This window comes from Anomaloglossus baeobatrachus, chromosome 6, assembly GCF_048569485.1.
Source record: "Anomaloglossus baeobatrachus isolate aAnoBae1 chromosome 6, aAnoBae1.hap1, whole genome shotgun sequence".
NCBI classification, from domain to species: domain Eukaryota; kingdom Metazoa; phylum Chordata; class Amphibia; order Anura; family Aromobatidae; genus Anomaloglossus; species Anomaloglossus baeobatrachus.
The window spans coordinates 578,376,451-578,398,479 of NC_134358.1; the positions used below are offsets into that span (position 1 = coordinate 578,376,451).

General features: G+C 50.1%; 1 protein-coding gene across 19 annotated transcripts in view; it reads right to left on the reverse strand.

Annotated features, from left to right (window-relative positions):
- Window positions 1–22,029, reverse strand: part of OBSCN (obscurin, cytoskeletal calmodulin and titin-interacting RhoGEF) — an 882,373-nt gene that overhangs the window by 709,794 nt on the left and 150,550 nt on the right. For all 19 annotated transcript variants that reach the window (XM_075315914.1, XM_075315911.1, XM_075315913.1 and 16 more), the window contains exon 7: window positions 7,895–8,164. In XM_075315914.1, coding sequence (XP_075172029.1) covers window positions 7,895–8,164 — 270 coding nt within the window. The remainder of the gene's footprint in view (window positions 1–7,894; window positions 8,165–22,029) is intronic.

The window sequence follows — 22,029 nt, forward strand, 5'->3', positions numbered from 1 at the left end:
ACATACAAGATGACATAGGCCTCAGAATGGTGAGGGCTTCATACAGTCTATCAGGACAGCGTTGTGTGCACGTGTACCTGCCGCCTGTCGGGTTAATGTGATGACATCCTCCCCGATGGCGCACGTGTAGCGGTGCTAGGTCTATGCGCCGCAGTATTCTTACCTGCGACCTGTAGGGTGAATGTGATGACGTCCTCCCCGATGGTGCACGTGTAGCAGTGCTAGGTCTGCGTGCCGCAGTATTGATGGTGAATGTGTAGCAGTGCTAGGTCTGCGTGCCGCAGTATTGATGGCGCATGTGTAGCAGTGCTAGGTCTGCGTGCCGCAGTATTGATGGTGCATGTGTAGCAGTGCTAGGTCTGCGTGCCGCGGTATTGATGGCGCATGTGTAGCAGTGCTAGGTCTGCGTGCCGCGGTATTGATGGTGCATGTGTAGCAGTGCTAGGTCTGCGTGCCGCAGTATTGATGGCGCATGTGTAGCAGTGCTAGGTCTGCGTGCCGCAGTATTGATGGTGCATGTGTAGCAGTGCTAGGTCTGCGTGCCGCAGTATTGATGGCGCACGTGTAACAGTGCTAGGTCTGTGTGCCGCGGTATTGATGTTGCACGTGTAGCAGTGCTAGGTCTGCGTGCCGCAGTATTGATGGCGCATGTGTAGCAGTGCTAGGTCTGCGTGTCGCGGTATTGATGTTGCACGTGTAGCAGTGCTAGGTCTGCATGCCGCAGTATTGATGGCGCATGTGTAGCAGTGCTAGGTCTGCGTGCCGCGGTATTGATGGTGCATGTGTAGCAGTGCTAGGTCTGCGTGCCGCAGTATTGATGGTGCATGTGTAGCAGTGCTAGGTCTGCGTGCCGCAGTATTGATGGCGCATGTGTAGCAGTGCTAGGTCTGCGTGCCGCAGTATTGATGGCGCATGTGTAGCAGTGCTAGGTCTGCGTGCCGCGGTATTGATGGCGCATGTGTAGCAGTGCTAGATCTGCGTGCCGCGGTATTGATGTTGCACGTGAATCAGTGCTAGGTCTGCGTGCCGCGGTATTGATGGCGCACGTGTAGCGGTGCTAGGTCTGCGTGCCGCGATATTGATGGCGCATGTGTAGCGGTGCTAGGTCTGCGTGCCGCGGTATTGATGGCGCATGTGTAGCAGTGCTAGGTCTGTGTGCCGCGGTATTGATGGCGCATGTGTAGCAGTGCTAGGTCTGCGTGCCACGGTATTGATGGTGCATGTGTATCAGTGCTAGATCTGCGTGCCGCGGTATTGATGGCGCATGTGTAGCAGTGCTAGGTCTGCGTGCCGCGGTATTGATGGCGCACGTGTAGCAGTGCTAGGTCTGCGTGCCGCGGTATTGATGGTGCATGTGTATCAGTGCTAGATCTGCGTGCCGCGGTATTGATGGCGCATGTGTAGCAGTGCTAGGTCTGCGTGCCGCGGTATTGATGGCGCATGTGTAGCAGTGCTAGGTCTGCGTGCCGCAGTATTGATGGCGCATGTGTAGCGGTGCTAGGTCTGCGTGCCGCAGTATTGATGGCGCATGTGTAGCAGTGCTAGGTCTGCGTGCCGCGGTATTGATGGCGCATGTGTAGCAGTGCTAGGTCTGCGTGCCGCAGTATTGATGGCGCATGTGTAGCGGTGCTAGGTCTGCGTGCCGCGGTATTGATGGTGCATGTGTATCAGTGCTAGATCTGCGTGCCGCGGTATTGATGGCGCATGTGTAGCAGTGCTAGGTCTGCGTGCCGCGGTATTGATGGCGCATGTGTAGCAGTGCTAGGTCTGCGTGCCGCGGTATTGATGGCGCATGTGTAGCGGTGCTAGGTCTGCGTGCCGCGGTATTGATGGCGCATGTGTAGCAGTGCTAGGTCTGCGTGCCGCGGTATTGATGGCGCATGTGTAGCAGTGCTAGGTCTGTGTGCCGCGGTATTGATGGTGCATGTGTAGCAGTGCTAGGTCTGCGTGCCGCGGTATTGATGGTGCATGTGTATCAGTGCTAGATCTGCGTGCCGCGGTATTGATGGCGCATGTGTAGCAGTGCTAGGTCTGCGTGCCGCGGTATTGATGGCGCATGTGTAGCGGTGCTAGGTCTGCGTGCCGCGGTATTGATGGCGCATGTGTAGCAGTGCTAGGTCTGCGTGCCGCGGTATTGATGGCGCATGTGTAGCAGTGCTAGGTCTGCGTGCCGCGGTATTGATGGTGCATGTGTATCAGTGCTAGATCTGCGTGCCGCGGTATTGATGGCGCACGTGTAGCAGTGCTAGGTCTGCGTGCCGCAGTATTGATGGCGCATGTGTAGCAGTGCTAGGTCTGCGTGCCGCAGTGTTGATGGTGCATGTGTAGCAGTGCTAGGTCTGCGTGCCGCGGTATTGATGGCGCATGTGTAGCAGTGCTAGGTCTGCGTGCCGCGGTATTGATGGTGCATGTGTAGCAGTGCTAGGTCTGCGTGCCGCAGTATTGATGGTGCATGTGTAGCAGTGCTAGGTCTGCGTGCCGCAGTATTGATGGCGCACGTGTATCAGTGCTAGGTCTGTGTGCCGCGGTATTGATGTTGCACGTGTAGCAGTGCTAGGTCTGCGTGCCGCAGTATTGATGGCGCATGTGTAGCAGTGCTAGGTCTGCGTGCCGCGGTATTGATGTTGCACGTGTAGCAGTGCTAGGTCTGCGTGCCGCAGTATTGATGGCGCATGTGTAGCAGTGCTAGGTCTGCGTGCCGCGGTATTGATGGCGCACGTGTATCAGTGCTAGGTCTGCGTGCCGCGGTATTGATGGTGCATGTGTAGCAGTGCTAGGTCTGCGTGCCGCGGTATTGATGGCGCATGTGTAGCAGTGCTAGATCTGCGTGCCGCGGTATTGATGTTGCACGTGAATCAGTGCTAGGTCTGCGTGCCGCGGTATTGATGGCGCACGTGTAGCGGTGCTAGGTCTGCGTGCCGCGGTATTGATGGCGCATGTGTAGCGGTGCTAGGTCTGTGTGCCGCGGTATTGATGGCGCATGTGTAGCAGTGCTAGGTCTGTGTGCCGCGGTATTGATGGCGCATGTGTAGCAGTGCTAGGTCTGCGTGCCGCGGTATTGATGGCGCATGTGTAGCAGTGCTAGGTCTGCGTGCCGCGGTATTGATGGCGCACGTGTAGCAGTGCTAGGTCTGCGTGCCGCGGTATTGATGGTGCATGTGTATCAGTGCTAGATCTGCGTGCCGCGGTATTGATGGCGCATGTGTAGCAGTGCTAGGTCTGCGTGCCGCGGTATTGATGGCGCACGTGTAGCAGTGCTAAGTCTGCGTGCCGCGGTATTGATGGTGCATGTGTATCAGTGCTAGATCTGCGTGCCGCGGTATTGATGGCGCATGTGTAGCAGTGCTAGGTCTGCGTGCCGCGGTATTGATGGCGCATGTGTAGCGGTGCTAGGTCTGCGTGCCGCGGTATTGATGGCGCATGTGTAGCAGTGCTAGGTCTGCGTGCCGCGGTATTGATGGCGCATGTGTAGCAGTGCTAGGTCTGCGTGCCGCGGTATTGATGGTGCATGTGTATCAGTGCTAGATCTGCGTGCCGCGGTATTGATGGCGCATGTGTAGCAGTGCTAGGTCTGCGTGCCGCGGTATTGATGGTGCATGTGTAGCAGTGCTAGGTCTGCGTGCCGCGGTATTGATGGCGCACGTGAATCAGTGCTAGGTCTGCGTGCCGCGGTATTGATGGCGCACGTGAATCAGTGCTAGGTCTGCGTGCCGCGGTATTGATGGCGCATGTGTAGCAGTGCTAGGTCTGCGTGCCGCGGTATTGATGTTGCACGTGTAGCAGTGCTAGGTCTGTGTGCCGCGGTATTGATGTTGCACGTGTAGCAGTGCTAGGTCTGTGTGCCGCGGTATTGATGGCGCATGTGTAGCGGTGCTAGGTCTGTGTGCCGCAGTATTGATGGCGCACGTGTATCAGTGCTAGGTCTGCGTGCCGCGGTATTGATGGCGCACGTGTAGCAGTGCTAGGTCTGTGTGCCGCGGTATTGATGGCGCATGTGTAGCAGTGCTAGGTCTGTGTGCCGCGGTATTGATGGCGCATGTGTAGCAGTGCTAGGTCTGCGTGCCGCGGTATTGATGGCGCACGTGTAGCAGTGCTAGGTCTGTGTGCCGCGGTATTGATGGCGCATGTGTAGCAGTGCTAGGTCTGCGTGCCGCAGTATTGATGGCGCACGTGTAGCAGTGCTAGGTCTGCGTGCCGCAGTATTGATGGCGCATGTGTAGCAGTGCTAGGTCTGCGTGCCGCGGTATTGATGGCGCATGTGTAGCAGTGCTAGGTCTGCGTGCCGCGGTATTTATGGCGCACGTGTATTTAGTGCTAGGTCTGTGTGCCGCGGTATTGATGGCGCATGTGTAGCAGTGCTAGGTCTGCGTACCGCGGTATTGATGGCGCATGTGTAGCAGTGCTAGGTCTGCGTGCCGCGGTATTGATGTTGCACGTGTAGCAGTGCTAGGTCTGCGTGCCGCGGTATTGATGGCGCACGTGTATCAGTGCTAGGTCTGTGTGCCGCGGTATTGATGGCGCATGTGTAGCAGTGCTAGGTCTGCATGCCGCGGTATTGATGGCGCATGTGTAGCAGTGCTAGGTCTGCGTGCCGCGGTATTGATGGCGCATGTGCAGCAGTGCTAGGTCTGTGTGCCGCAGTATTGATGGTGCACGTGTAGCAGTGCTAGGTCTGTGTGCCGCGGTATTGATGGCGCATGTGTAGCAGTGCTAGGTCTGTGTGCCGCGGTATTGATGGCGCATGTGTAGCAGTGCTAGGTCTGCGTGCCGCGGTATTGATGTTGCACGTGTAGCAGTGCTAGGTCTGTGTGCCGCAGTATTGATGTTGCACGTGTAGCAGTGCTAGATCTGCGTGCCGCAGTATTGATGGCGCATGTGTAGCAGTGCTAGGTCTGTGTGCCGCAGTATTGATGGCGCATGTGTAGCAGTGCTAGGTCTGCGTGCCGCAGTATTGATGGCGCAAGTGTAGCAGTGCTAGGTCTTCGTGCCGCAGTATTGATGGCGCATGTGTAGCAGTGCTAGGTCTGTGTGCCGCAGTATTGATGGCGCATGTGTAGCAGTGCTAGGTCTGTGTGCCGCAGTATTGATGGCGCACGTGTAGCAGTGCTAGGTCTGCGTGCCGCAGTATTGATGGCGCATGTGTAGCAGTGCTAGGTCTGTGTGCCGCAGTATTGATGGTGCATGTGTAGCAGTGCTAGGTCTGTGTGCCGCAGTATTGATGGCGCACGTGTAGCAGTGCTAGGTCTGCGTGCCGCAGTATTGATGGTGCATGTGTAGCAGTGCTAGGTCTGTGTGCCGCAGTATTGATGGCGCACGTGTAGCAGTGCTAGGTCTGCGTGCCGCAGTATTGATGTTGCACGTGTAGCAGTGCTAGGTCTGCGTGCCGCAGTATTGATGGTGCATGTGTAGCAGTGCTAGGTCTGTGTGCCGCAGTATTGATGTTGCACGTGTAGCAGTGCTAGGTCTGTGTGCCGCAGTATTGATGGCGCACGTGTAGCAGTGCTAGGTCTGCGTGCCGCAGTATTGATGGCGCATGTGTAGCAGTGCTAGGTCTGTGTGCCGCAGTATTGATGGTGCATGTGTAGCAGTGCTAGGTCTGCGTGCCGCAGTATTGATGGCGCACGTGTAGCAGTGCTAGGTCTGCGTGCCGCAGTATTGATGGCGCACGTGTAGCAGTGCTAGGTCTGCGTGCCGCAGTATTGATGGCGCATGTGTAGCAGTGCTAGGTCTGTGTGCCGCAGTATTGATGGCGCATGTGCAGCAGTGCTAGGTCTGTGTGCCGCGGTATTGATGGCGCATGTGTAGCAGTGCTAGGTCTGCGTGCCGCGGTATTGATGTTGCACGTGTAGCAGTGCTAGGTCTGTGTGCCGCAGTATTGATGTTGCACATGTAGCAGTGCTAGATCTGCGTGCCGCAGTATTGATGGCGCATGTGTAGCAGTGCTAGGTCTGTGTGCCGCAGTATTGATGGCGCATGTGTAGCAGTGCTAGGTCTGTGTGCCGCAGTATTGATGGCGCACGTGTAGCAGTGCTAGGTCTGCGTGCCGCAGTATTGATGGCGCATGTGTAGCAGTGCTAGGTCTGTGTGCCGCAGTATTGATGGTGCATGTGTAGCAGTGCTAGGTCTGTGTGCCGCAGTATTGATGGCGCACGTGTAGCAGTGCTAGGTCTGCGTGCCGCAGTATTGATGGTGCATGTGTAGCAGTGCTAGGTCTGTGTGCCGCAGTATTGATGGCGCACGTGTAGCAGTGCTAGGTCTGCGTGCCGCAGTATTGATGGCGCATGTGTAGCAGTGCTAGGTCTGCGTGCCGCGGTATTGATGGCGCATGTGTAGCAGTGCTAGGTCTGCGTGCCGCGGTATTGATGGCGCATGTGTAGCAGTGCTAGGTCTGTGTGCCGCGGTATTGATGGCGCATGTGTAGCAGTGCTAGGTCTGCGTGCCGCGGTATTGATGGCGCATGTGTAGCGGTGCTAGGTCTGCGTGCCGCGGTATTGATGGCGCATGTGTAGCAGTGCTAGGTCTGCGTGCCGCAGTATTAATGGCGCATGTGTAGCAGTGCTAGGTCTGTGTGCCGCAGTATTGATGGCGCACGTGTAGCAGTGCTAGGTCTGCGTGCCGCACTATTGATGGTGCATGTGTAGCAGTGCTAGGTCTGCGTGCCGCAGTATTGATGTTGCACGTGTAGCAGTGCTAGGTCTGCGTGCCGCAGTATTGATGGTGCATGTGTAGCAGTGCTAGGTCTGTGTGCCGCAGTATTGATGTTGCACGTGTAGCAGTGCTAGGTCTGCGTGCCGCAGTATTGATGGCGCATGTGTAGCAGTGCTAGGTCTGTGTGCCGCAGTATTGATGGCGCACGTGTAGCAGTGCTAGGTCTGCGTGCCGCAGTATTGATGGCGCATGTGTAGCAGTGCTAGGTCTGTGTGCCGCAGTATTGATGGCGCATGTGTAGCAGTGCTAGGTCTGTGTGCCGCAGTATTCTTACCTGCGACCTGTAGGGTGAATGTGATGACGTCCTCCCCGATGGCGCATGTGTAGCAGTGCTAGGTCTGCGTGCCGCAGTATTGATGGCGCACGTGTAGCAGTGCTAGGTCTGCGTGCTGCAGTATTGATGGCGCACGTGTAGCAGTGCTAGGTCTGCGTGCCGCGGTATTGATGGCGCACGTGTAGCGGTGCTAGGTCTGCGTGCCGCAGTATTGATGGCGCACGTGTAGCGGTGCTAGGTCTGCGTGCCGCAGTATTGATGGCGCACGTGTAGCTGTGCTAGGTCTGCGTGCCGCAGTATTGATGGCGCACGTGTAGCAGTGCTAGGTCTGCGTGCCGCGGTATTGATGGCGCACGTGTAGCAGTGCTAGGTCTGTGTGCCGCTGTATTGATGGCGCACGTGTAGCAGTGCTAGGTCTGTGTGCCGCAGTATTCTTACCTGCGACCTGTAAGGTGAATGTGATGACGTCCTCCCCGATGGCGCACGTGTAGCAGTGCTAGGTCTGTGTGCCGCGGTATTCTTACCTGCGACCTGTAGGGTGAATGTGATGACGTCCTCCCCGATGGCGCACGTGTAGCAGTGCTAGGTCTGTGTGCCGCGGTATTCTTACCTGCGACCTGTAGGGTGAATGTGATGACGTCCTCCCCGATGGCGCACGTGTAGCCGTGCTAGGTCTGCGTGCCACGGTATTCTTACCTGCGACCTGTAGGGTGAATGTGATGACGTCCTCCCCGATGGCGCATGTGTAGCGGTGCTAGGTCTGCGTGCCGCGGTATTGATGGCGCACGTGTAGCAGTGCTAGGTCTGCGTGCCGCAGTATTCTTACCTGCGACCTGTAAGGTGAATGTGATGACGTCCTCCCCGATGGCGCACGTGTAGCAGTGCTAGGTCTGTGTACCGCGGTATTCTTACCTGCGACCTGTAGGGTGAATGTGATGACGTCCTCCCCGATGGCGCACGTGTATGTCCCCTCATCTTCTTTGTGGACCGAGGAGATTCGCAGCTTCTGCAGTTTTCCGGTGGATTCTATCTGGAACCGCTTCAATTGTTGAATCTCTTTCCCGTCTTTGTACCACAAAACCCGGACGTTCTCCTCCGAAGTCTCCGACACAAACTCTGCAGACTCCCCGGATTTCACCCGCACCTCGGAGCGCCTCCTGCTGGTGGTGAAGTGAGGCAGAGCTGGAGGGGGCGAAAGAGGGTCAGACATGACACCATGAGACGCTCACTCAGAGAAGGCTTAGATACATGAGACGCTCACTCAGAGAAGGCTTAGATACATGAGACGCTCACTCAGAAAAGGCTTCGATACATGAGACGCTCACTCAGAGAAGGCTTAGATACATGAGACGCTCACTCAGAAAAGGCTTAGATACATGAGACGCTCACTCAGAGAAGGCTTCGATACAAGAGACGCTCACTCAGAAAAGGCTTCGATACAAGAGACGCTCACTCAGAAAAGGCTTCGATACATGAGACGCTCACTCAAAGAAGGCTTCGATACAAGAGACGCTCACTCAGAAAAGGCTTAGATACATGAGACGCTCACTCAGAAAAGGCTTCGATACATGAGACGGTCACTCAGAGAAGGCTTCGATACAAGAGACGCTCACTCAGAGAAGGCTTCGATACAAGAGACGCTCACTCAGAAAAGGCTTAGATACATGAGACGCTCACTCAGAAAAGGCTTCGACACATGAGACGCTCACTCAAAGAAGGCTTCGATACAAGAGACGGTCACTCAGAGAAGGCTTCGATACAAGAGACGCTCACTCAGAGAAGGCTTAGATACATGAGACGCTCACTCAGAGAAGGCTTAGATACATGAGACGCTCACTCAGAAAAGGCTTCGATACATGAGACGGTCACTCAGAGAAGGCTTCGATACAAGAGACGCTCACTCAGAGAAGGCTTAGATACATGAGACGCTCACTCAGAGAAGGCTTAGATACATGAGACGCTCACTCAGAAAAGGCTTCGATACATGAGACGCTCACTCAGAGAAGGCTTAGATACATGAGACGCTCACTCAGAAAAGGCTTAGATACATGAGATGCTCACTCAGAGAAGGCTTCGATACATGAGACGCTCACTCAGAAAAGGCTTCGATACATGAGACGCTCACTCAGAGAAGGCTTAGATACATGAGACGCTCACTCAGAGAAGGCTTAGATACATGAGACGCTCACTCAGAGAAGGCTTAGATACATGAGACGCTCACTCAGAAAAGGCTTAGATACATGAGACGCTCACTCAGAAAAGGCTTCGATACATGAGACGCTCACTCGGAAAAGGCTTAGATACATGAGACGCTCACTCAGAAAAGGCTTCGATACATGAGACGCTCACTCAGAAAAGGCTTAGATACAAGAGATGCTCACTCAGAGAAGGCTTCGATACATGAGACGCTCACTCAGAAAAGGCTTCGATACATGAGACGCTCACTCAGAGAAGGCTTAGATACATGAGACGCTCACTCAGAAAAGGCTTAGATACATGAGACGCTCACTCAGAGAAGGCTTAGATACATGAGACGGTCACTCAGAAAAGGCTTCGATACATGAGACGCTCACTCAGAAAAGGCTTAGATACATGAGACGGTCACTCAGAGAAGGCTTCGATACAAGAGACACTCACTCAGAAAAGGCTTAGATACATGAGACGCTCACTCAGAAAAGGCTTAGATACATGAGACGGTCACTCAGAGAAGGCTTAGATACATGAGACGGTCACTCAGAAAAGGCTTAGATACATGAGACGCTCACTCAGAAAAGGCTTAGATACATGAGACGCTCACTCAGAAAAGGCTTAGATACATGAGACGCTCACTCAGAAAAGGCTTAGATACATGAGACGGTCACTCAGAAAAGGCTTAGATACATGAGACGCTCACTCAGAAAAGGCTTCGATACAAGAGACGGTCACTCAGAGAAGGCTTAGATACATGAGACGCTCACTCAGAGAAGGCTTCGATACAAGAGACAGTCACTCAGAGAAGGCTTAGATACATGAGACGCTCACTCAGAAAAGGCTTCGATACAAGAGACGGTCACTCAGAGAAGGCTTAGATACATGAGACGCTCACTCAGAGAAGGCTTCGATACAAGAGACGGTCACTCAGAGAAGGCTTAGATACATGAGACGCTCACTCAGAGAAGGCTTAGATACATGAGACGGTCACTCAGAAAAGGCTTCGATACATGAGACGCTCACTCAGAAAAGGCTTCGATACATGAGACGCTCACACAGAGAAGGCTTAGATACATGAGACGGTCACTCAGAAAAGGCTTCGATACAGGAGACGCTCACTCAGAAAAGGCTTAGATACATGAGACGCTCACTCAGAAAAGGTTTAGATACATGAGACGGTCACTCAGAGAAGGCTTCGATACAAGAGACGCTCACTCAGAAAAGGCTTAGATACATGAGACGCTCACTCAGAAAAGGCTTAGATACATGAGACGCTCACTCAGAGAAGGCTTAGATACATGAGACGGTCACTCAGAAAAGGCTTAGATACATGAGACGGTCACTCAGAAAAGGCTTCGATACATGAGACGCTCACTCAGAAAAGGCTTCGATACATGAGACGCTCACTCAGAAAAGGCTTCGATACATGAGACGCTCACTCAGAGAAGGCTTAGATACATGAGACGGTCACTCAGAGAAGGCTTCGATACAAGAGACGCTCACTCAGAAAAGGCTTAGATACATGAGACGGTCACTCAGAAAAGGCTTCGATACATGAGACGCTCACTCAGAAAAGGCTTCGATACATGAGACGGTCACTCAGAGAAGGCTTAGATACATGACACGGTCACTCAGAAAAGGCTTCGATACATGAGACGCTCACTCAGAAAAGGCTTAGATACATGAGACGCTCACTCAGAAAAGGCTTAGATACATGAGACGGTCACTCAGAGAAGGCTTCGATACAAGAGACGCTCACTCAGAAAAGGCTTAGATACATGAGACGCTCACTCAGAAAAGGCTTAGATACATGAGACGCTCACTCAGAGAAGGCTTAGATACATGAGACGGTCACTCAGAAAAGGCTTCGATACATGAGACGGTCACTCAGAGAAGGCTTAGATACATGAGACGCTCACTCAGAAAAGGCTTCGATACAAGAGACGGTCACTCAGAGAAGGCTTAGATACATGAGACGCTCACTCAGAGAAGGCTTCGATACAAGAGACGGTCACTCAGAGAAGGCTTAGATACATGAGACGCTCACTCAGAGAAGGCTTAGATACATGAGACGCTCACTCAGAAAAGGCTTAGATACATGAGACGGTCACTCAGAGAAGGCTTCGATACAAGAGACGGTCACTCAGAGAAGGCTTAGATACATGAGACGCTCACTCAGAAAAGGCTTCGATACATGAGACGCTCACTCAGAGAAGGCTTCGATACATGAGACGCTCACTCAGAGAAGGCTTAGATACATGAGACGGTCACTCAAAGAAGGCTTAGATACATGAGACGCTCACTCAGAGAAGTCTTAGATACATGAGACGGTCACTCAAAGAAGGCTTAGATACATGAGACGCTCACTCAGAGAAGTCTTAGATACATGAGACGCTCACTCAGAAAAGGCTTCGATACATGAGACGCTCACTCAGAAAAGGCTTCGATACATGAGACGCTCACTCAGAAAAGGCTTCGATACATGAGACGGTCACTCAGAAAAGGCTTCGATACATGAGACGCTCACTCAGAGAAGGCTTAGATACATGAGACGGTCACTCAGAGAAGGCTTCGATACAAGAGACGCTCACTCAGAAAAGGCTTAGATACATGAGACGGTCACTCAGAAAAGGCTTCGATACATGAGACGCTCACTCAGAAAAGGCTTCGATACATGAGACGGTCACTCAGAGAAGGCTTAGATACATGAGACGCTCACTCAGAAAAGGCTTCGATACAAGAGACGGTCACTCAGAGAAGGCTTAGATACATGAGACGCTCACTCAGAGAAGGCTTCGATACAAGAGACGGTCACTCAGAAAAGGCTTAGATACATGAGACGGTCACTCAGAGAAGGCTTCGATACAAGAGACGGTCACTCAGAGAAGGCTTGGATACATGAGACGCTCACTCAGAAAAGGCTTCGATACATGAGACGCTCACTCAGAGAAGGCTTCGATACATGAGACGCTCACTCAGAGAAGGCTTAGATACATGAGACGGTCACTCAAAGAAGGCTTAGATACATGAGACGCTCACTCAGAGAAGTCTTAGATACATGAGACGGTCACTCAAAGAAGGCTTAGATACATGAGACGCTCACTCAGAGAAGTCTTAGATACATGAGACGCTCACTCAGAAAAGGCTTCGATACATGAGACGGTCACTCAGAGAAGGCTTCGATACAAGAGACGCTCACTCAGAAAAGGCTTAGATACATGAGACGGTCACTCAGAGAAGGCTTAGATACATGAGACGCTCACTCAGAAAAGGCTTCGATACATGAGACGGTCACTCAGAAAAGGCTTCGATACATGAGACGCTCACTCAGAGAAGGCTTAGATACATGAGACGGTCACTCAGAGAAGGCTTCGATACAAGAGACGCTCACTCAGAAAAGGCTTAGATACATGAGACGCTCACTCAGAAAAGGCTTCGATACATGAGACGGTCACTCAGAAAAGGCTTAGATACATGAGACGGTCACTCAGAGAAGGCTTAGATACATGAGACGGTCACTCAGAGAAGGCTTCGATACAAGAGACGCTCACTCAGAAAAGGCTTAGATACATGAGACGCTCACTCAGAAAAGGCTTAGATACATGAGACGGTCACTCAGAGAAGGCTTAGATACATGAGACGCTCACTCAGAGAAGGCTTAGATACATGAGACGGTCACTCAGAGAAGGCTTAGATACATGAGACGCTCACTCAGAAAAGGCTTCGATACAAGAGACGGTCACTCAGAGAAGGCTTAGATACATGAGACGGTCACTCAGAAAAGGCTTCGATACATGAGACGGTCACTCAGAGAAGGCTTAGATACAAGAGACGCTCACTCAGAGAAGGCTTCGATACAAGAGACGGTCACTCAGAGAAGGCTTAGATACATGAGACGCTCACTCAGAAAAGGCTTCGATACAAGAGACGGTCACTCAGAGAAGGCTTAGATACATGAGACGCTCACTCAGAGAAGGCTTCGATACAAGAGACGGTCACTCAGAGAAGGCTTAGATACATGAGACGCTCACTCAGAAAAGGCTTCGATACAAGAGACGGTCACTCAGAGAAGGCTTAGATACATGAGACGCTCACTCAGAGAAGGCTTCGATACAAGAGACGGTCACTCAGAGAAGGCTTAGATACATGAGACGCTCACTCAGAGAAGGCTTAGATACATGAGACGCTCACTCAGAAAAGGCTTAGATACATGAGACGGTCACTCAGAGAAGGCTTCGATACAAGAGACGGTCACTCAGAGAAGGCTTAGATACATGAGACGCTCACTCAGAAAAGGCTTCGATACATGAGACGCTCACTCAGAGAAGGCTTCGATACATGAGACGCTCACTCAGAGAAGGCTTAGATACATGAGACGGTCACTCAAAGAAGGCTTAGATACATGAGACGCTCACTCAGAGAAGTCTTAGATACATGAGACGGTCACTCAAAGAAGGCTTAGATACATGAGACGCTCACTCAGAGAAGTCTTAGATACATGAGACGCTCACTCAGAAAAGGCTTAGATACATGAGACGCTCACTCAGAGAAGGCTTCGATACATGAGACGCTCACTCAGAGAAGGCTTAGATACATGAGACGGTCACTCAGAAAAGGCTTCGATACATGAGACGCTCACTCAGAGAAGGCTTAGATACATGAGACGCTCACTCAGAGAAGGTTTAGATACATGAGACGGTCACTCAGAGAAGGCTTCGATACATGAGACGTTCACTCAAAGAAGGCTTAGATACATGAGACGCTCACTCAGAGAAGGCTTCGATACATGAGACGCTCACTCAGAGAAGGCTTAGATACAAGAGACGGTCACTCAGAGAAGGCTTCGATACAAGAGACGGTCACTCAGAAAAGGCTTAGATACATGAGACGCTCACTCAGAGAAGGCTTAGATACAAGAGACGGTCACTCAGAGAAGGCTTAGATACATGAGACGCTCACTCAGAGAAGGCTTAGGTACAAGAGACGGTCACTCAGAAAAGGCTTAGATACATGAGACGCTCACTCAGAGAAGGCTTAGATACAAGAGACGGTCACTCAGAGAAGGCTTAGATACATGAGACGCTCACTCAGAGAAGGCTTAGATACATGAGACGCTCACTCAGAAAAGGCTTCGATACAAGAGACGGTCACTCAGAGAAGGCTTAGATACATGAGACGCTCACTCAGAGAAGGCTTCGATACAAGAGACGGTCACTCAGAGAAGGCTTAGATACATGAGACGCTCACTCAGAAAAGGCTTCGATACAAGAGACGGTCACTCAGAGAAGGCTTAGATACATGAGACGCTCACTCAGAAAAGGCTTAGATACATGAGACGGTCACTCAGAGAAGGCTTCGATACAAGAGACGGTCACTCAGAGAAGGCTTAGATACATGAGACGCTCACTCAGAGAAGGCTTCGATACAAGAGACGGTCACTCAGAGAAGGCTTACATACATGAGACGCTCACTCAGAAAAGGCTTAGATACATGAGACGGTCACTCAGAGAAGGCTTCGATACAAGAGACGGTCACTCAGAGAAGGCTTCGATACATGAGACGGTCACTCAGAGAAGGCTTAGATACATGAGACGCTCACTCAGAGAAGGCTTAGATACATGAGACGGTCACTCAAAGAAGGCTTAGATACATGAGACGCTCACTCAGAGAAGGCTTCGATACAAGAGACGGTCACTCAGAGAAGGCTTCGATACATGAGACGCTCACTCAGAAAAGGCTTAGATACATGAGACGGTCACTCAAAGAAGGCTTCGATACATGAGACGCTCACTCAGAGAAGGCTTAGATACATGAGACGCTCACTCAGAGAAGGCTTAGATACATGAGACGGTCACTCAGAGAAGGCTTCGATACATGAGACGTTCACTCAAAGAAGGCTTAGATACATGAGACGCTCACTCAGAGAAGGCTTCGATACATGAGACGCTCACTCAGAGAAGGCTTAGATACAAGAGACGGTCACTCAGAGAAGGCTTCGATACAAGAGACGGTCACTCAGAAAAGGCTTAGATACATGAGACGCTCACTCAGAGAAGGCTTAGATACAAGAGACGGTCACTCAGAGAAGGCTTAGATACATGAGACGCTCACTCAGAGAAGGCTTAGATACAAGAGACGGTCACTCAGAAAAGGCTTAGATACATGAGACGCTCACTCAGAGAAGGCTTAGATACAAGAGACGGTCACTTAGAGAAGGCTTAGATACATGAGACGCTCACTCAGAGAAGGCTTAGATACATGAGACGCTCACTCAGAAAAGGCTTCGATACAAGAGACGGTCACTCAGAGAAGGCTTAGATACATGAGACGCTCACTCAGAGAAGGCTTCGATACAAGAGACGGTCACTCAGAGAAGGCTTAGATACATGAGACGCTCACTCAGAAAAGGCTTCGATACAAGAGACGGTCACTCAGAGAAGGCTTAGATACATGAGACGCTCACTCAGAAAAGGCTTAGATACATGAGACGGTCACTCAGAGAAGGCTTCGATACAAGAGACGGTCACTCAGAGAAGGCTTAGATACATGAGACGCTCACTCAGAGAAGGCTTCGATACAAGAGACGGTCACTCAGAGAAGGCTTACATACATGAGACGCTCACTCAGAAAAGGCTTAGATACATGAGACGGTCACTCAGAGAAGGCTTCGATACATGAGACGCTCACTCAGAGAAGGCTTAGATACATGAGACGGTCACTCAAAGAAGGCTTAGATACATGAGACGCTCACTCAGAGAAGGCTTCGATACAAGAGACGGTCACTCAGAGAAGGCTTCGATACATGAGACGCTCACTCAGAGAAGGCTTAGATACATGAGACGGTCACTCAAAGAAGGCTTAGATACATGAGACGCTCACTCAGAGAAGGCTTCGATACAAGAGACGGTCACTCAGAGAAGGCTTCGATACATGAGACGCTCACTCAGAAAAGGCTTAGATACATGAGACGGTCACTCAAAGAAGGCTTAGATACATGAGACGCTCACTCAGAGAAGGCTTCGATACATGAGACGCTCACTCAAAGAAGGCTTAGATACATGAGACGGTCACTCAGAAAAGGCTTAGATACATGAGACGCTCACTCAGAGAAGGCTTCGATACATGAGACGCTCACTCAAAGAAGGCTTAGATACATGAGACGCTCACTCAGAAAAGGCTTAGATACATGAGACGGTCACTCAAAGAAGTCTTAGATACATGAGACGCTCACTCAGAGAAGGCTTCGATACAAGAGACGGTCACTCAGAGAAGGCTTCGATACAAGAGACGCTCACTCAGAGAAGGCTTAGATACATGAGACGCTCACTCAGAGAAGGCTTAGATACATGAGACGCTCACTCAGAAAAGGCTTCGATACAAGAGACGGTCACTCAGAGAAGGCTTAGATACATGAGAAGCTCACTCAGAGAAGGCTTCGATACAAGAGACGGTCACTCAGAGAAGGCTTAGATACATGAGACGCTCACTCAGAGAAGGCTTAGATACATGAGACGGTCACTCAGAAAAGGCTTCGATACATGAGACGGTCACTCAGAGAAGGCTTAGATACATGAGACGCTCACTCAGAGAAGGCTTAGATACATGAGACGCTCACTCAGAGAAGGCTTAGATACATGAGACGGTCACTCAAAAAAGGCTTCGATACATGAGACGGTCACTCAGAAAAGGCTTCGATACATGAGACGCTCACTCAGAAAAGGCTTAGATACATGAGACGGTCACTCAAAGAAGGCTTAGATACATGAGACGCTCACTCAGAGAAGGCTTAGATACATGAGCCACTCACTCAGAGAAGGCTTAGATACATGAGACGCTCACTCAGAGAAGGCTTAGATACATGAGACGCTCACTCAGAGAAGGCTTAGATACATGAGACGCTCACTCAGAGAAGGCTTAGATACATGAGACGCTCACTCAGAGAAGGCTTAGATACATGAGACGGTCAATCAGAGAAGGCTTCGATACATGAGACGGTCACTCAGAAAAGGCTTCGATACATGAGACGCTCACTCAGAAAAGGCTTCGATACAAGAGACGCTCACTCAAAAAAGGCTTAGATACATGAGACGCTCACTCAGAAAAGGCTTAGATACATGAGACGCTCACTCAAAGAAGGCTTCGATACATGAGACGGTCACTCAGAAAAGGCTTAGATACATGAGACGCTCACTCAAAAAAGGCTTAGATACATGAGACGCTCACTCAGAAAAAGCTTAGATACTTGAGACGCTCACTCAGAGAAGGCTTAGATACATGAGACGGTCACTCAGAGAAGGCTTATATACATGAGACGCTCACTCAGAAAAGGCTTCGATACATGAGACGCTCACTCAGAAAAGGCTTCGATACATGAGACGCTCACTCAGAAAAGGCTTCGATACATGAGACGCTCACTCAGAAAAGGCTTCGATACATGAGAGTTGTACATGACCCAACCTGAAGGATATACTAAAAACGGTGAAGAGCACCTTGGTTGTAGAATACAAAACTCTCTGCTTGGTCTTCAGCCGCCGGCGAGAGCATGGACCCGGAAAATAAAGTGACTGTCGATCGATGAAGGGTTTAAAAGATCCATGCTTGTACATGAAGAGTGTAGAGGAGGGGTGCATGTACGTTCCTTTATGTGTAGACGATGTGATCGTATGTCATCAAGCTGAAGAGGAAACTGCAAAGCTCGGGGAAATTCTCAACCAACACTGAGACAAAGGACCTTGGAAATGGGACATATTATTTGGGAATCCAAATCCAGAAAGAGGAAGATTTGAGTTTTCTTCTCAACCAAAGTTCCAAAATTTCTGCAGTTTTTAATGTCAGAGGCCAAAGGTCAACATCAATAGATCTGTCCTACCTAAAGCTGGATGGAGAAGATCTGCTGCCCAGCAATGAGAGTCACAGACCAGCAGTGGGGGCAATCCTGTACATAGCAACCACCACTCGTCCGATGTCACAGCCACAGGCGGAATTCTCTGCCGACGTGTAAGCAAGCCACGCAAAAGAGACTGGAGCGCGATTAAGAGGATTCACCAATATCTTACAGAAACTCAAAGGCTAAATCTTAAGATATCAGCATCAGGAGATCTGACTCTGAGGTTGTGTGGATCCAGATTGGGCTAAATCTTAAGATATCAGGAGATCTGACTCTGAGGTTATGTGGATCTAGATTGGGCTAAATCTTAAGATATCAGTATCAGGAGATCTGACTCTGAGGTTGTGTGGATCCAGATTGGGCTAAATCTTAAGATATCAGCATCAGGAGATCTGACTCTGAGGTGATGTGGATCCAGATAGGGCTAAATCTTAAGATATCAGGAGATCTGATTCTGAGGTTATGTGGATCCAAATTGGGCTAAATCTTAAGATATCAGCATCAGGAGATCTAACTCTGAGGTTATGTGGATCTAGATTGGGCTAAATCTGAAGATATCAGCATCAGGAGATCTGACTCTGAGGTTATGTGGATCCAGATTGGGCTAAATCTTAAGATATCAGCATCAGGAGATCTGACTCTGAGGTTATGTGGATCCAGATTGGGCTAAATCTTAAGATATCAGCATCAGGAGATCTGACTCTGAGGTTATGTGGATCCAGATTGGGCTAAATCTTAAGATATCAGTATTAGGAGATCTGACTCTGAGGTTATGTGGATCCAGATTGGGCTACATCTTAAGATATCAGTATCAGGAGATCTGACTCTGAGGTTATGTGGATCCAGATTGGGCTAAATCTTAAGATATCAGTATCAGGAGATCTGATTCTGTGGTGATGTGGATCCAGATTGGGCTAAATCTTAAGATATCAGCATCAGGAGATCTGACTCTGTGGTGATGTGGATCCAGATTGGGCTAAATCTTAGGATATCAGCATCAGGAGATCTGACTCTGAGGTGATGTGGATCCAGAGTCAGGAGATCTGATTCTGTGGTGATGTGGATCCAGATTGGGCTAAATCTTAAGATATCAGCATCAGGAGATCTGACTCTGTGGTGATGTGGATCCAGAGTCAGGAGATCTGATTCTGTGGTGATGTGGATCCAGATTGGGCTAAATCTTAAGATATCAGCATCAGGAGATCTGACTCTGTTGCCAGGAGCAGTCGCCGCACAGACCTTATGACTGCACCATAAGGTTGAAGCCAGGGACCAAGTTGCCCAAGTGCAGACTGCACAATCTGTCCGGTCCTTAGAGGCAAGCTCTGAAGGAATACATAACGGAGAGTTTGGCTAATGGTCACATTAGGCCATCCTCGTCTTCTGTGGCTGCGGGTTTCTTCTTTGTCAAAAAGAAGGATGATGGGCTACGTCCATGTTTGGATTTCCATGAGCTTAACTGCTGGATCGAGTAACGAGCAGTGCCAAGCACACCCCTTCATCACTAATAAGGATCTGTTGTGTCGAGGCCCCAAAGGGGCCAGGTAAAATCCAGGGGTTCTAATCAGTCGGCTCGAGGGACACAGTTTAGACCTGGGATTCGGGTTCTTGTGTTAGCAAGTTCCTTACCAAGTGGAGGAGACCCTATGAGGTGGTGGAACAGATCAAGTAAAAAATACACCGACCTGGGACAAGGAAGCCCTTCTCAATATATTATGACAACCTAATTAACCCTGGAAGGATAAGGACCTGCTCGAAACCCCTTGTTTGTTGGCCCAGTCAAAAGCCACCATTTTGGGTGTTAAAGTGGCAGAAACTTTGTGCCCTTCCACAAGACCGCCCGGCCGGACACACGAGTCTACAAAAGTGACCTTTTCTTCTGTATCTGGTTTGAGAATGGGCGCATGTAACTAATTTTTGGGCTTCTGAATTCAGTGGTGAAATCAGATTTTTTTCCATCACGTCTCACTTATTAGATAACACCGCAACTATGAGACGGCAGAAGAACCCTGATACATGACATGGGGTTACATATATTGACTACCAGAGAGTCCTCAAACAGAAGACATCTACAAAGTCGACAGTATTTTCCTTCGGCAGAATATGACGAGGATGCCTTTCTTTTGTAAGGTTTTTCATCAGAGACCTACAGTAATCCCCGATGATTGCAGAGTGCCAGCGTTCCCGGGAACGTCGCTCCTCGTCTGGAGAAAGCGGTCACCATCTCCATCACTGACCCAAGTTCTCAGGAAAAAAGTCAGTGTAAAAAGTGACAAAGACATCAGAGATGGGAAACAAGAAAATCTACTACTTCACAATATCTCAAACACCTTACGTGACACAACAATTCTGATTCTACAAGTAAAAATACTTAGAAGCTGATGTATTAAAATCCAGATGCTCCTTGACTGAAACTAGTGAAATTGGCATAAAAAACCGGGCAGGTTCTGGAATCCCAGGTCTCACTGGTGGCATCAGGCATCAGATACTCACTGAGCCTCAAGCTCGTGTCTTTGTAAAGTTCTATAGGACCCCTGAAGCTGCCGGCAGAGGAGGCGATACAGAACTGTCCATGCCCCTCACTGGTCAGGGCCTTCCTGGGAATAGTAGACTATTACAGAAGGTTGTCCCTAATAGCAGCGCCTCTAATCGATCTCATGAAGGGCACACAATTAGTCATGGTGGACCGGTCTCCAGAGGCTGAGAGGACACTGAAAGAGCGTAAAGTGGCCCTCTGAAGGCAACCAGTGGTGGAAACGCCGGGGTTCTCCAGAGCATTCATAGTCCAGACAAATTCATCGGATGTCTGACCAGGAGCTGTCATGTCCCAGGGGATCGGTGGGGAGTATAGACCCGGTAAGCCACATGGAAAGGTGGATGCTCTATCTTTGGGCAAAGGGGGTATGTAAGAAAGAAGAAGGTAAGGTCCTGGATGGCAGATATGTGCCACCGAGGTGGTTGGCCACGAGTAACACTAGGTTACTGAGAGGGTTAATTTGACTGGATTTTAGTCCTGGATTTAGGAGCAACCAAAAGAGACTGTGTGGGAAGGATCACTCCATACGTGGAGTTACAGGCCCGGTAATGGCAGCTGGGCTCGGTAATGGCAGCTGGGCTAGGTAATGGCAGCTGGGCTCGGTAATGGCAGCTGGGCTCTCAGCAGAGAGGAGCTGGAGCTGAACACTGGGTCTGGTGAGCACCATGAAAACTGCTTCAGCTGCTGCTGCCGGGATTACTGAGCCTGATGAGGCTGCTGTATTTACACTGGGCCTGAAGAAAGGACGGCTTTGTTATCCATTTGTAATGGAGAAAAAAGGTTTTTGATTTGTAGCCGTAAAGTTTATGATGGACAATAAACTGTATATATCTATGTAAAAACTCTGCGCCTGTGCGTATCCCACCGGCTGCCAGAGACCTGGACCCCTACAGGTGATATGTAGCAATATGTGGTAATATACAGTGATACGTGGGGATATCATAGACATATGCGGGGATATGTGGTGATACGTGGGGATATTATAGAGATATAAGGATATATACAGTGAGATGTGGGGATATCATAGACATATGCGGGGATATGTGGTGATACATGGGGATATTATAGAGATATAAGGATATATACAGTGAGATGTGGGGATATCATAGACATATGCGGGGATATGTGGTGATATGTGGGGATATTATAGAGATATAAGGATATATACAGTGATACGTGGGGATATCATAGACATATGCGGGGATATGTGGTGATACATGGGGATATTATAGAGATATAAGGATATATACAGTGATATGTGGGGATATCATAGACATATGCAGGGATATGTGGTGATACATGGGGATATTATAGAGATATAAGGATATATACAGTGATATGTGGGGATATTATAGAGATATAAGGATATATACAGTGAGATGTGGGGATATCATAGAGATATAAGGATATATACAGTGATATGTGGGGATATCA